We start from the raw sequence: 11,515 nt of genomic DNA, 5'->3' as shown, positions 1-11,515 counted from the left end.
CAAAAGCAAAGTCTTAAGAGTACTAATTAGCAAAAATGCTAACCATTTCTTCTCCTATGTTTTCAACTAATGATAATTTTAATTGGCTTTTGGATGATCCAATAAGCCAACAATTAAACATTAATCCCATAGAAACTTTTCATTCATCATCTTCATCATCACAAAAAAATCTTCACCATTGTGATTCGATTAAATTTGATCAGAATAATATCAACGGTAATGATCATAACCAACCTGATCAGGCGGTAAAGAAGCTTAATCATAATGCAAGTGAACGTGATCGTAGAAAGAAAATCAACGACTTATATTTTTCTCTTCGTTCTTTACTTCCTGCTTCTGATCACACGGTAAGATTTTTTTCTCTTTACGTCCTTACTCTATTTAGATTTTATGGGATATTTGAAGAATCTCTGATCTCAAACAATTTGATAAGAGATATAATTATCATTTATCGAATCTAATCTATGAACAAGATTTATTTTGGAAAGTATGTACTTTACAAAAAAATACTTTTAACGAGTAATTGTTCATATTTGGCTAATCAATTTGAAAAGTTACTTCAGTCAATATTGAAATAACAATTTGTGCTTGACTAAGAATATTTCTAGAATTATTCAATCGGAAAAACAGCTTTTTCCGCTTTGGAAAAATAAAATGTTTACTATTCAAAATCACTTATTTTTTTTTTTTTTCCTAAAAACTTGATCAAATGCGTCAACTTTTTCGTAAAAAACAAAACAAAAACACTTTCAACTTGTCAGAAACTTGATCAAACAGACTATTAATTTTGTAGTTTAATTATTCTTTTGAGACTTCATTGTTCTTTATATTTTGCAGAAAAAGCTTAGTATTCCATCAACAATATCAAGAATTCTCAAGTACATACCAGAGTTACAAAGTGAAGTGGAAAGATTGATTCAAAAGAAAGAAGAATTTACATCAAGAACTATTTCCAATAGAGAAAAATCAAATGATTTTAACAAGCAAAAGAGAATAATAAGAGGTGGAATTGAGAATTCTTCACTAGTAATTTCAGCGAGTGAAGTTGGTAATAAAGAAATAGTGATACAAATATCAACTTTGAAGAACAATAAGGGTTCAATTGGTGAGGCTATTTCAATATTAGAAGATGAAGGACTTTTTCTACTAAATGCAACTTCTTTTGAAACTTTTGAAGATAGGGTATTCTATACCTTGCATTTTCAGGTATTTATTAAATGTTTTTTTTTTTGGTCTGTTGTTGCTCTGCATTTGTTTTGTATCTTGATATTTTGCTGTCATACTTTTATTGCGATTCTGTTTAGAATTTTTTTTTATTTGAGTTAAGGGTTTATCGGAAGCAACCTCTCTATCTTCACAAAGTTAGGGATAAGCTCTACGCATACATTACCTTAGCTTCTCGACAGGGGCAGAGCCAGCCTTTAGGTAGCTGGATTATCTGAACCTCATTCGACGGAAAAATATATTATTTATACACGATTAAAATTATTTTTATGCATGTATAGTAGGTGTTGAACTCCCTGCAGCTAGGTATTCTTCAAATATAGAATCCCATAGCTGAAATTCTAATTCCGCCTCTGCGTCTTTGTGAAATTACACTAGATATATTGTTATTGTTGTATTAAATATTCTTTTGTCTTCTTTCCAATTATAATATTTGAAATTCACTTGATCACTACTTAATCAAGAAAAGAAAGTACATTTTATCACAAGGACCAAAACTAAAATAATACTAATAAGAATCAAAAGAGCAATTATTTCTTATGTTATTATTATTTCTTTTTATTAGACAAAATTTAAAGCATGATCATATACTATTTACCTGATTATTTTTTTTCTTTTTATTTTGGGTATTTGATCAACAGGTTGAAGGAACTATGGTGGTTGAGGTTGACATGTTAAGAGACAAACTTTCATCTTATTTTGAGAAGGAAGACATTTTATAATTACTACAATGAATTTCTATTTAGGAAGATTTAATTTATATGTAAATGACATTATATTTTCAGGTTAATTTTTGCTTTTTGCTGTTTTTGAGTAGGACATGATCAGAAAAAAAAATTATATATTGTAAATACCATTTAATTTTCCTTTCATTATGAATGTGCCTTCATCATTTTCAAGAGAGGCATTATCTTGTAATCATAGACATGTTTACTATAGTAATATTCTTTGGATTTTAAGTCATTTGCACTTCCATAAGTTTGGTATTTGGTAGATTTCTTTGAAATTTTTTTGATTGGGAATATACATCAAAACTCCCTCATAGTGAGTTGGTATGGCTAAATCCAGATTAGTCAGGCTAGCTTTATACCGAAACATGAAAACTTAATAAGAATTTATTAGCAAAATTGCCAAAATATCTTGTTTAGTAATGATTGAAGTGTGTCGATAATTTTGAAGTTTAATAAGTTGTTAGAGAGAGGACATAGTTCTTTTATTAATTCGCGTATAAGTCAGATTGAGTTGAATCTAACTCAATCAAAAAAATTAGTTCATGAGGCGAGGCTTAACTAACATCGACGCCTATCAAAGCACTTGTTAGCCATTTTGAGATGAAACATAATTCTTTCAACCATGGAGAAGAATATTATTATTTCTCCATTGTATCACATTGAGTTTTGAAGGACCGGAGCAACGGTAAAATTGTGTTTGTGTGATTAACAGAAATAAAACATTAGTCACAATTAAATTGAGAAAAGTAATTTTGTCAAAACTTAAAGACGAACTTATGACAATCAGTACTGTTTTTTGTAACAATTGAGTACAAAAGTAACAGAAACATACATGTCATTTTTTGTCAAGTAGATATGCATTGAGTTGAAAGGAAGCTTTCGAGAAATGGTAAAGTTGTCTCCGCATAGGACATAAGTTTAAGCCGTGAGAGCAACCATTAATACTTGTATTAGGGTAAGACTATCTGCATCAGTCATTACTAGTGGCGGAGCCACACTGAAAATTATACTATTTTTACATGATCAAAAATATTTTTATGTATATATAATAGATGTTGAACCCCCTTCAGCTAGTTTACATATTTATTTCTGAACTCCCTCAATGAAAATTCTGGCTCCGCCACCGATCATACAACCCATGAAGTGTGGCCCTTTCTTAAACCTCATTAATGCGGAATGTTTTATACACGAGCTTCACTTTTTAGATATGCATTAGTTATTATATGCCGCGAATTCAAATTGATCGAAGCCCCAATATATATATATATATATATATATATATATATATATGTATGTATGTATGTATATATATATGTATGTATATATATATATATTAGGTTGACAACCCGTCTGTTTGGTGACGTCTCGTCATCCTAGTCGTCAACTCTAGCTAGATTTTGCCATTTAGTGGTTAAGGCTGACGACTCGTCAACTTAGCCGTCACCTTCTGACAGACAGACACTCCAAAGTAAAATGAGCATAACTTTATACCCACATATCGGATTAGGGTGAAATTGAATGCGTTGGAAAGAAGACTCGAAAATCTCTCATTTGATATATAGTAGGCCACCTAACTCGTTATATTTTAAGAGTAATAGTCATTGAAATTTGACTCAAATTAAAATGTCCACTAAAACTTTATAAAACTTGTATCGTACTTAAGATTTTTATAAGTTGTTCGGTCTCCTGCTTAAAAAACTCAATGACTATTTTTTATCATTCAGATAAAACTTATGTGGTAGCGAATGACTTGAGTCGAAAGGCGGTGAGTATGGAAAAAACTAACATTATTGCAAATGGGAGAACGTTCCTTTACAACATAATAAGTAGTAATCTATGACATATTTAATTAATTAAACGTGTAATTATGTGACATGGCCATTAATTTCTCGAGCTTATTACTTAAGGCTCGTGATACCACATGCATTACGCCTTACAAACATACACATTTTTGTAATTTAATAGTATAAACAAACATTATCCATGAAATTATACAAGTGGATTAGTGGTGTGCGGGTCAGCTTGCGCGCACCTCGATTAATTTTATGGGATATTGCCACCTCTCACCAGCAACGCTGTATTAGAATAGAAGAAAAGTAATCACCTAGTGTTTTGGGTCTTCGCTAGAATTTGAACGTGAGACTTCATGGTTATTACTCACCTTATTGACCACTAAACGCAATTAAAAGAGTAAAGAATCTAGTAACCCTCCGAACTATGATCAAATTTGCTACGTTCCAACTTCATGGGGGTCCTATTACCCTTGATCTAATTTTAGTGTATTTTAGTCATCCTTTTTAGCTGACGTGATACCTTTTGTCAACATTTTTAACTGACATGACACCTTTGATGTGGGCTCCGTTTTATGTAATAAAGGTGTTACGACAACATAAAAGGGTGATAAAATGCGCTAAAATTGAGTTCAGACTGTTCGGGGGTGATAGGACCCCCGTGAAGTTGAAGTGTGTCGTAGCAACTTCGACCAGGGGTACTGAATGCTTATCTCTAATTAAAATAACTAAACATTAATTTATTTCACTGTTATGATGATGTATGTACTGACTACTAATCAAATCAATTAGTATAGATTCTCATTATAAATGTCATGATGACAATATTGTCTTAAGCATAACTTAGTAGTAAATCAGAAGATTAAGGTCTTAATCAAAGTGTTAATTAGAAAAATGTTAGCCATTTCTCCTTCTTCCCCTTTATTTTCTGTTAATAATAATTGTGAGTGGCTTTTGGAGGATCTTATAAGCTATGAATTAAACACTATTAATGGAGAAAATTCTAATTCAGATATTGCCATTAATTCATCATCTCAAAAAAGTCTTCAACATTGCGATTCGATTAAATTTGATCATCAGATAATTAACGGTGGTGATCATAATCAACCAGATCAGACGGTAAAGAAGCTTAATCATAATGCAAGTGAACGCGATCGTAGAAAGAAAATCAACGGCTTATATTCTTCTCTCCGCTCTTTGCTTCCTGCTTCGGAACATACGGTATGATTTTATTTTATTTCTCAATTTTGTCGTATTTCACTATGTATATTGTTATTTCAACTTAGTGTTGTTTTTTGAATAAAACATCTAGTACCCTCCTAAATTATGATCAAATTTGCTGCGATGCACTTCAACTTCATAGGGGTCCAATTATCCCTGAACTCAATTTTAACATATTTTTATCACCCTTTTTAGCTGACGTGATACCTTTGACGTGGGCTCCATTTTTATGTAAAAAAGGTGCCACGTGAATATAAAAGGGTGACAAAAATATGCTAAAATTGAGTTCAGGGGTAATAGGACCTCCGTGAAGTTAGAAACTTTGGTCATAATTCGAGGATTACTGGATACTTATCCTTGTTTTTTTTTTCCGTTTAAAAGGAGTATCTTTAGGTTGTTTTAGCCCTACAATATATTAAAACCTACCTAACATTAAATTATTCTTTATGTTTTGCAGAAAAAGCTAAGCATTCCAGCAACAGTATCAAAAATTCTCAAGTACATACCAGAATTACAAAATGAAGTGGAAAGATTGATTCAAAAGAAAGAAGAATTTACATCAAGTACTATTTCCAATAGAGAAAAATCAGATGATTTTAACAAGCAAAAGAGAATAATAAGAGGTGGAATTGAGAATTCTTCATTAGTAATTTCAGCAAGTGAAGTTGGTAATAAAGAAATAGTGATACAAATATCAACTTTGCAGAACAATAAAGGTTCAATTGGTGAGGCTATTTCAATATTAGAAGATGAAGGACTTGTTCTACTAAATGCAACTTCTTTTGAAACTTTTGAAGATAGGGTATTCCATACCTTGCATTTTCAGGTATTATTAAATATCGTTTTAATTTGTTTCTGTTGCTCAGATCCTCCAAAAATGTTGTCGGATGTGTGTCTTATCATCCAAAAGTTAGCGCGATGATATTTTTGGAGGATTCGAGAAACTTGTTTGTTGATATGTTTTTCAAGTTGTGTTAATTTTTTTTCTTCTTATTGGTGTAACAGGCTGAAGGAACTATGGTAGTTGAAGTTGACATGTTGAGAGACAAGCTCTCTATCTTATTTTTATAATGAAGACAAGTTATTACAACAATGAATTCTAGCTTTGTTTATACTAAAATATGATGTGTTCACACTTTTTTTTTTCATCTTTTTCCATAGGATAGGATCAGCAACAAATGTAAATGTCCTTGCAAAAGAAAAAAAAATTGTTCTTAACTCAGAAGTTGTGTACTCAAGACTCTTTATAACAGCGACGTTTGTCTGATATTTTTTGGTTGCTATAGCGAGATGGTGTTATAGAGAACATATAATATAACATGTTATGAAAGTCGGTTCCAAAGAAAACTAGGCAGTTATAGTGCAATGTAGTTATAGATAGAGGATAACTGCTATAGAAACGTCTGACTGTACTTCAAAATTTAAATTAACTGTTGTTTCTGAAGAGCAATTTGAGGTAGGGAAGAACCTTAGGGAGCAATGGCAAATCTGCTAGGTTTACACTCATTAGGTCAAAAGCAATACAAGTTGTTTGCATACTCACATCATCAAGTGCAGGTACTTTTGGGTATCGTTGGCTGAATTAAGTGTGTTAATATTACGCGGTATGCACCAGCAGAATCTCCCACTTCTATAGCGTCCTTTATTGTGCTGTGATTTCTTGCTATAGCCTCCTCCACCAGGCCATCCTCAAACGTCGCCTGCAGAGGATAGTGTACTAGCCTGTTAATCGTAATAAACTTCCTTGTGATCAACACGTTACAATTCATATAGATACTGTACCAAAATGCTAGTACTAGAATAGCCAACTTCATTTGGACACAAGGGAAAGTTGCGTTGCACTGACCTCATGTATAAGTATCATTGCATCAAGAGATGCTTCTATAACTTGTGAGCATGGCCTCATGTCACCAGAATACACAACCTTCTATCCCTGTACTACTTTGTCGTGATTCATTCTTTCTGCTGATTCCAAGATAACACCAAACGCCTCAGTGTCAGGACAGTGTTCAACAGGGAAGCTGATGAGTCTCACTAGTCCTGCCTCACTGAGAACTTTCTTTAACCACTTTAGCAATGTTATGTCTTCAACTGGAGTGCTTAGCTTCATATTTTTTCGAACAGTGAAGCAGAAAACTGTCTTCAGCCTCCATGTCATCCCACTTAGAACCCGTAGTGCTCTTACAGTCGAGGAACAGCATGTCTAGATCTTCTAATTTTATATATTCCTTGAGAAACTCTCCAATCTGCTCTGGCCCGATAACCAGTATGGGTTCATGGGCTACTCCCTTCAACAAATCACGTCTTAAAGCAAGCATCCGTGACAAACCTGCATGGTGATCAGCATGGATATGGGAAATCCAAATGCATTTAAGATTTCTAACTGCACTGTCTGCACCAATAATGCCATATCTGTTCCAAAGTTACAAACAAATTAGTTCACCAAAATCAAAAATGACAAATAAGGTTCTGAACAACTTAGCGTAAATCCAAATGAGTTCGATGCTATTACCTCCTCTTGAGTTGTGCCAGGGTTCCTTCTCCACAATCAAGGAGTAAAACCCCTTTAGAGAAAAGATTAACATGGATGGAACTGACATTTCGATATTTTGAAGGTACAGAAGAACCGGTGCCAAGAAAAACAATCTCCAGATCATCTCTCTGCAAATTCTCTAGACACCTAGGGACACAGAATTTTGAAGGTTCTTCAGTCGCGACAGCACTACTGTCCTGCCTGTTGGATAATTCCACCTCATCTTCTTTAGGTTTGTGCCAAAATTTGCTTATGTTCTTAGCTGCATCAGCAATCTCGGGAATCTCTGAACGTAACTCTTCAATGAAAACTGAGGAGGTCATCAAATTTTGAGCACTAGATCTGTCCTACCCCATATCTCTAGGAGGACGTAAGGCGAACTATTCAACAGGTTGGACAAGAAAAGGTCAATCCAAGGAAGGCCATGCAAATGAAAATTCTTAATACTGTAGCTTGGAGAGGAGGGAAAATGGTTACCGTCATTTTTCATTATAAACATCACTGATTAATTATAATCACAAGTACTAGTACAACAAAATTCATGAAGGCAGGTAGCACATTTCGCGACTTAGAACATTTGAACAAACTCCTTTCTCACTTATATTCTATCTGGCCGATGCACTAGATTAACTATATATAGCTCTAGAAACTTTGTTCATTTTCAATTCTTCGTTTTACAGTTATGATTAACAGAATGTACTTCATGAGTAGGGGGAAATCTTTTGACATCACAGAGAATCAAAGGTTCACTGCTAGGTATCAACAATACTTTAATAGATTTTCAGCAGATAAGCCACAAGCTGAACCCTGCAAAGACAAGTATCATATCACAAGCTTTCCTCGATTTTTAAAGATGTTCTCACAAGTGACTATCAACTTCGAGAGCTCAAAACAAAACCCCACTGGTACCTTGATATGTGGTGCTGCAACATCATCCCCAACAGAAGGAAGACTAGGAGCTGGAAAAAGCTGAGGACACAAATACTGCAGTCTTGTACCGATTTTAGCACTAGATACTAGAATTGGAGTTGTTTTGTGCTTCCTGTGACAGAATGACTATGAACCAGTGTTGATATGGGAAGATCTAAAATAAGCATTAAGAGGGGTTACAGACCTTGGAATTCTTGCCATAATATGTTGCGCAGAATCAAATTTCCTCATCCATTTCTCATAAACCGGACTGTTGATGACAGTAGCCGGGCTCAGATGAATGATGCAGCTCACAACCTTGGCGGTCTCTGGGGAGTTGCTTTGGGAATCTGAATAATAGGCTTCAAGAGCTTGTGCGGAGAGTAACTCTTGTGCATGAGGTTCTGTTGGACAGTCAACAATCAGTACAATCGGACCAGGAATAGTTGGACCTATAACATCATCTGGATGGACCTGAATGAGGCAAAATTAAAGTCGGCTGCAATTTAACAACTTCAAAGGCACGAGTACTGCAGATACAAAGTCCATACTCTAGTTCTAATGTGTAGAACTGACCTCGATATACAGAAGATCTGACTTCACACTGAACCCCTTCTGCAGTTGTCCAAGCTTTCTCCCTGGATTGAGTCCGCAAGCTTTAGCCTTATCTTTGTCAACTTTCCCCGTGATGTCATGTAGTTTACAAATATATACAATGGAGGTATCATTTGGACTAAAATGAGATCCAGCCAAATGAGTCGACTAACTGCCTTGAACTTGCCATCAGCTCGCAGCTCCTCTGCATGTAACGGGGGAACTAATGCACATTCACTTTGTGGGATGATACTTTTATTCTTTCATGACAGCATGAGGGACAAAAGTCTTCATCGCATTAACCAATAAATCTAGATTTGGAGGACCCCATATGTGGACCTTAAAAAAACAATAGGGGATGCTTTTTTAGTAAGTACGCCACTGTCGCTGTACGTTTTAATGCTAAGTATAATATGAAAAATAGGGGAAGTAAGCACTGGACTGGTACTCACTTTCCCAGCACTCTGAGGACTTTCGTCTTTGTAATAGCAATAGCAAACCTGCAAACCTGAGACTTAAGAGAATTAGGGAGGAATCATGAAGAAAATGATTTCACGATATATTTGATTCTTGAATTTGTAATAAGTTATCCCACATAGAAAATCAATTTAATTCTCTAAGAAAGTTAAAGGGACAAAACTATTTGTGGTTTTAAAGTAGTTCATTATTCTTCGAAGGTGAAGATGCAAACCTGGAAGTCCACCTGATGTCTCTGCGCATACACGAGTGAGACATATGTGGTCTACCTGTAAATCGATTGTTTATGTCCAACAAAAGCAGTGACCAATTACTTTTGTACTTTGAAACTGAAATCGCGCATCTGAGACATACCTGAGATAATTTTATCTTATACTCCATGCAGAAGCGTTGTAATCCCTACGTCATGAGCACTGCTTCGAGGAATAACAACTTACAAGTTGTTCTTGGAAACACAATTAGGTATATTTCCAACTCATCATGTCACTGTTAATACTATAACGTCCTCAATCTACTCTTCCCTAGAGAAAATGTAGTTGGATAAATAGATATTACGATCACTCAAGAGTTACCTCTCCAGCGTTAAATATGAATCTTTCTTTGTCAAAGCAAAGCAGAACTGACGGGGATGTTTCTTGTGTATCCATTCCTGTCCCCAAAAACTGTAACAAACGAGAAAGTCGCAATTACTAGTACAACACGAAAATAAACTTAAGAGGCAAAAAAATAAAGAAAACAAACAAAGATATGAGATCATCTCATTTTCAGTTAAAGCTAAAATGGTAATTAGTTATTAGTCTGTGTATAGTGTTATGAACCATCTTGTCAATACCTACACAAATGTCACTCAACTAGTTATTGGGCCAAGAAGAAGCAGCAACTGGAATGCCTTCACAAAGGTTGATTTGGGAGCCAGAACCACTTAACAACTAGCTAAAAGGACCGATGGATGAGACAGAACGGATTATGCTTATTGTGTATTGTGCCTTTACCCAACACTATGCTTCTCATCTCGAATTCTTCTATGGCGTCTCATCCCCTTTCCGTCTGACTCAAATATCGTTCTACCCTTTCAATCAATAGCGCTTTGCTATCGTTTATTAACACAATCAATTTGGCCTGTTGTTGAGTATTTGTAGTGTTAACTACATATGGCTTTTAAGTTTTGGGACGAGGGCAAAAGTTCAAAACTAGTTTATAAGATTTTACTGGCTAGGGGGGGTTAACCAACACAGCTTATACAGCAACAAAAGTGAGATTAAGACCGATGTCACACCGAGATTAATTTATTCATCTACAACCATTCTAATGATCATTTCTTCCTCTTTTACAATCATATTTCTATTCTCGATCATCCACACGAGTTATCTGTGACAACCCAACTTAGGATAAAGAGTCCCACATCGGCAAAACACAGGAGGCATGTTGGGTATATAAGTAAACAAGCCTTACTGTGCTCCCTAGTGACACGTTATGTGATGCCCCAATTTAGGATAAGGAGTCCCACATCTTGTAAAACACAAGAGGGATGCTGGGTATATCACTAGTGGGCGGGCTAAGGGGATCTCTCGGGCCTTTGTGGTTTGGGATGCCCATCGCGGCCAGAGCCCCGGCCCGGATCGTGATTAAAAAACAAGAGGGATGCTGGGTATATCACTAGTGGGCGGGCTAAGGGGATCTCTCGGGCCTTTGTGGTTTGGGATGCCCATCGCGGCCAGAGCCCCGGCCCGGATCGTGACGCGTGCTTAATCCCAAAGGCGAGGCTCAAAATGTGTTAAGCGCTCTGTCTCACTTTATGTGCGCTTCACTGTCGTCATCAAGATTCTAAGACATACTTTTCCTTGTGAATGAGTCTCTTCTGAAATGGCGATATTAAACGATTGATATTTCAATTTCTTTCTTCACATATTCGTCATTAATACTTATAATTATTAGTCTTGGATTAAACATTGTATGTTTTACCCCATTGAGACTATTTCCATTGAAGCGCATGCTTTCATTTGCACTTTAAGCCCCAATAGTCCTTAGAGCTTTTT

General features: G+C 35.3%; 1 protein-coding gene and 2 pseudogenes across 1 annotated transcript; 2 read left to right on the top strand and 1 right to left on the bottom strand.

Moving 5' to 3' along the window:
- On the top strand, positions 1-2,141 carry LOC107845163 (transcription factor ORG2). The gene is made up of 3 exons (XM_016689416.2): positions 1-347; positions 838-1,206; positions 1,866-2,141. The coding sequence occupies exons 1-3, from the start codon at positions 36-38 to the stop codon at positions 1,944-1,946; spliced, it is 762 nt and encodes a 253-aa protein (XP_016544902.1). The 5' UTR covers positions 1-35; the 3' UTR covers positions 1,947-2,141.
- A 2,475-nt stretch (positions 2,142-4,616) lies between these two features.
- LOC107844689 lies at positions 4,617-6,233 on the top strand (annotated as a pseudogene).
- LOC107843880 lies at positions 6,127-10,780 on the bottom strand (annotated as a pseudogene).
- Between the last annotated feature and the right edge of the window lie 735 nt (positions 10,781-11,515).

Source organism: Capsicum annuum, chromosome 10 (assembly GCF_002878395.1).
Source record: "Capsicum annuum cultivar UCD-10X-F1 chromosome 10, UCD10Xv1.1, whole genome shotgun sequence".
NCBI classification, from domain to species: domain Eukaryota; kingdom Viridiplantae; phylum Streptophyta; class Magnoliopsida; order Solanales; family Solanaceae; genus Capsicum; species Capsicum annuum.
This window is presented reverse-complemented; position numbering and strand designations above follow the sequence as displayed.

What these genes read in the sequence shown, in the direction of transcription:
- LOC107845163 (XM_016689416.2), top strand. Translation starts at nt 36, where the DNA reads ATGCTAACCATTTCTTCTCCTATGTTTTCAACTAATGATAATTTTAAT. An exon ending in TTCCTGCTTCTGATCACACG is followed by an intron (nt 348 to 837) that starts GTAAGATTTTTT and finishes TATATTTTGCAG; the next exon opens with AAAAAGCTTAGTATTCCATC. An exon ending in TCTATACCTTGCATTTTCAG is followed by an intron (nt 1,207 to 1,865) that starts GTATTTATTAAA and finishes TTTGATCAACAG; the next exon opens with GTTGAAGGAACTATGGTGGT.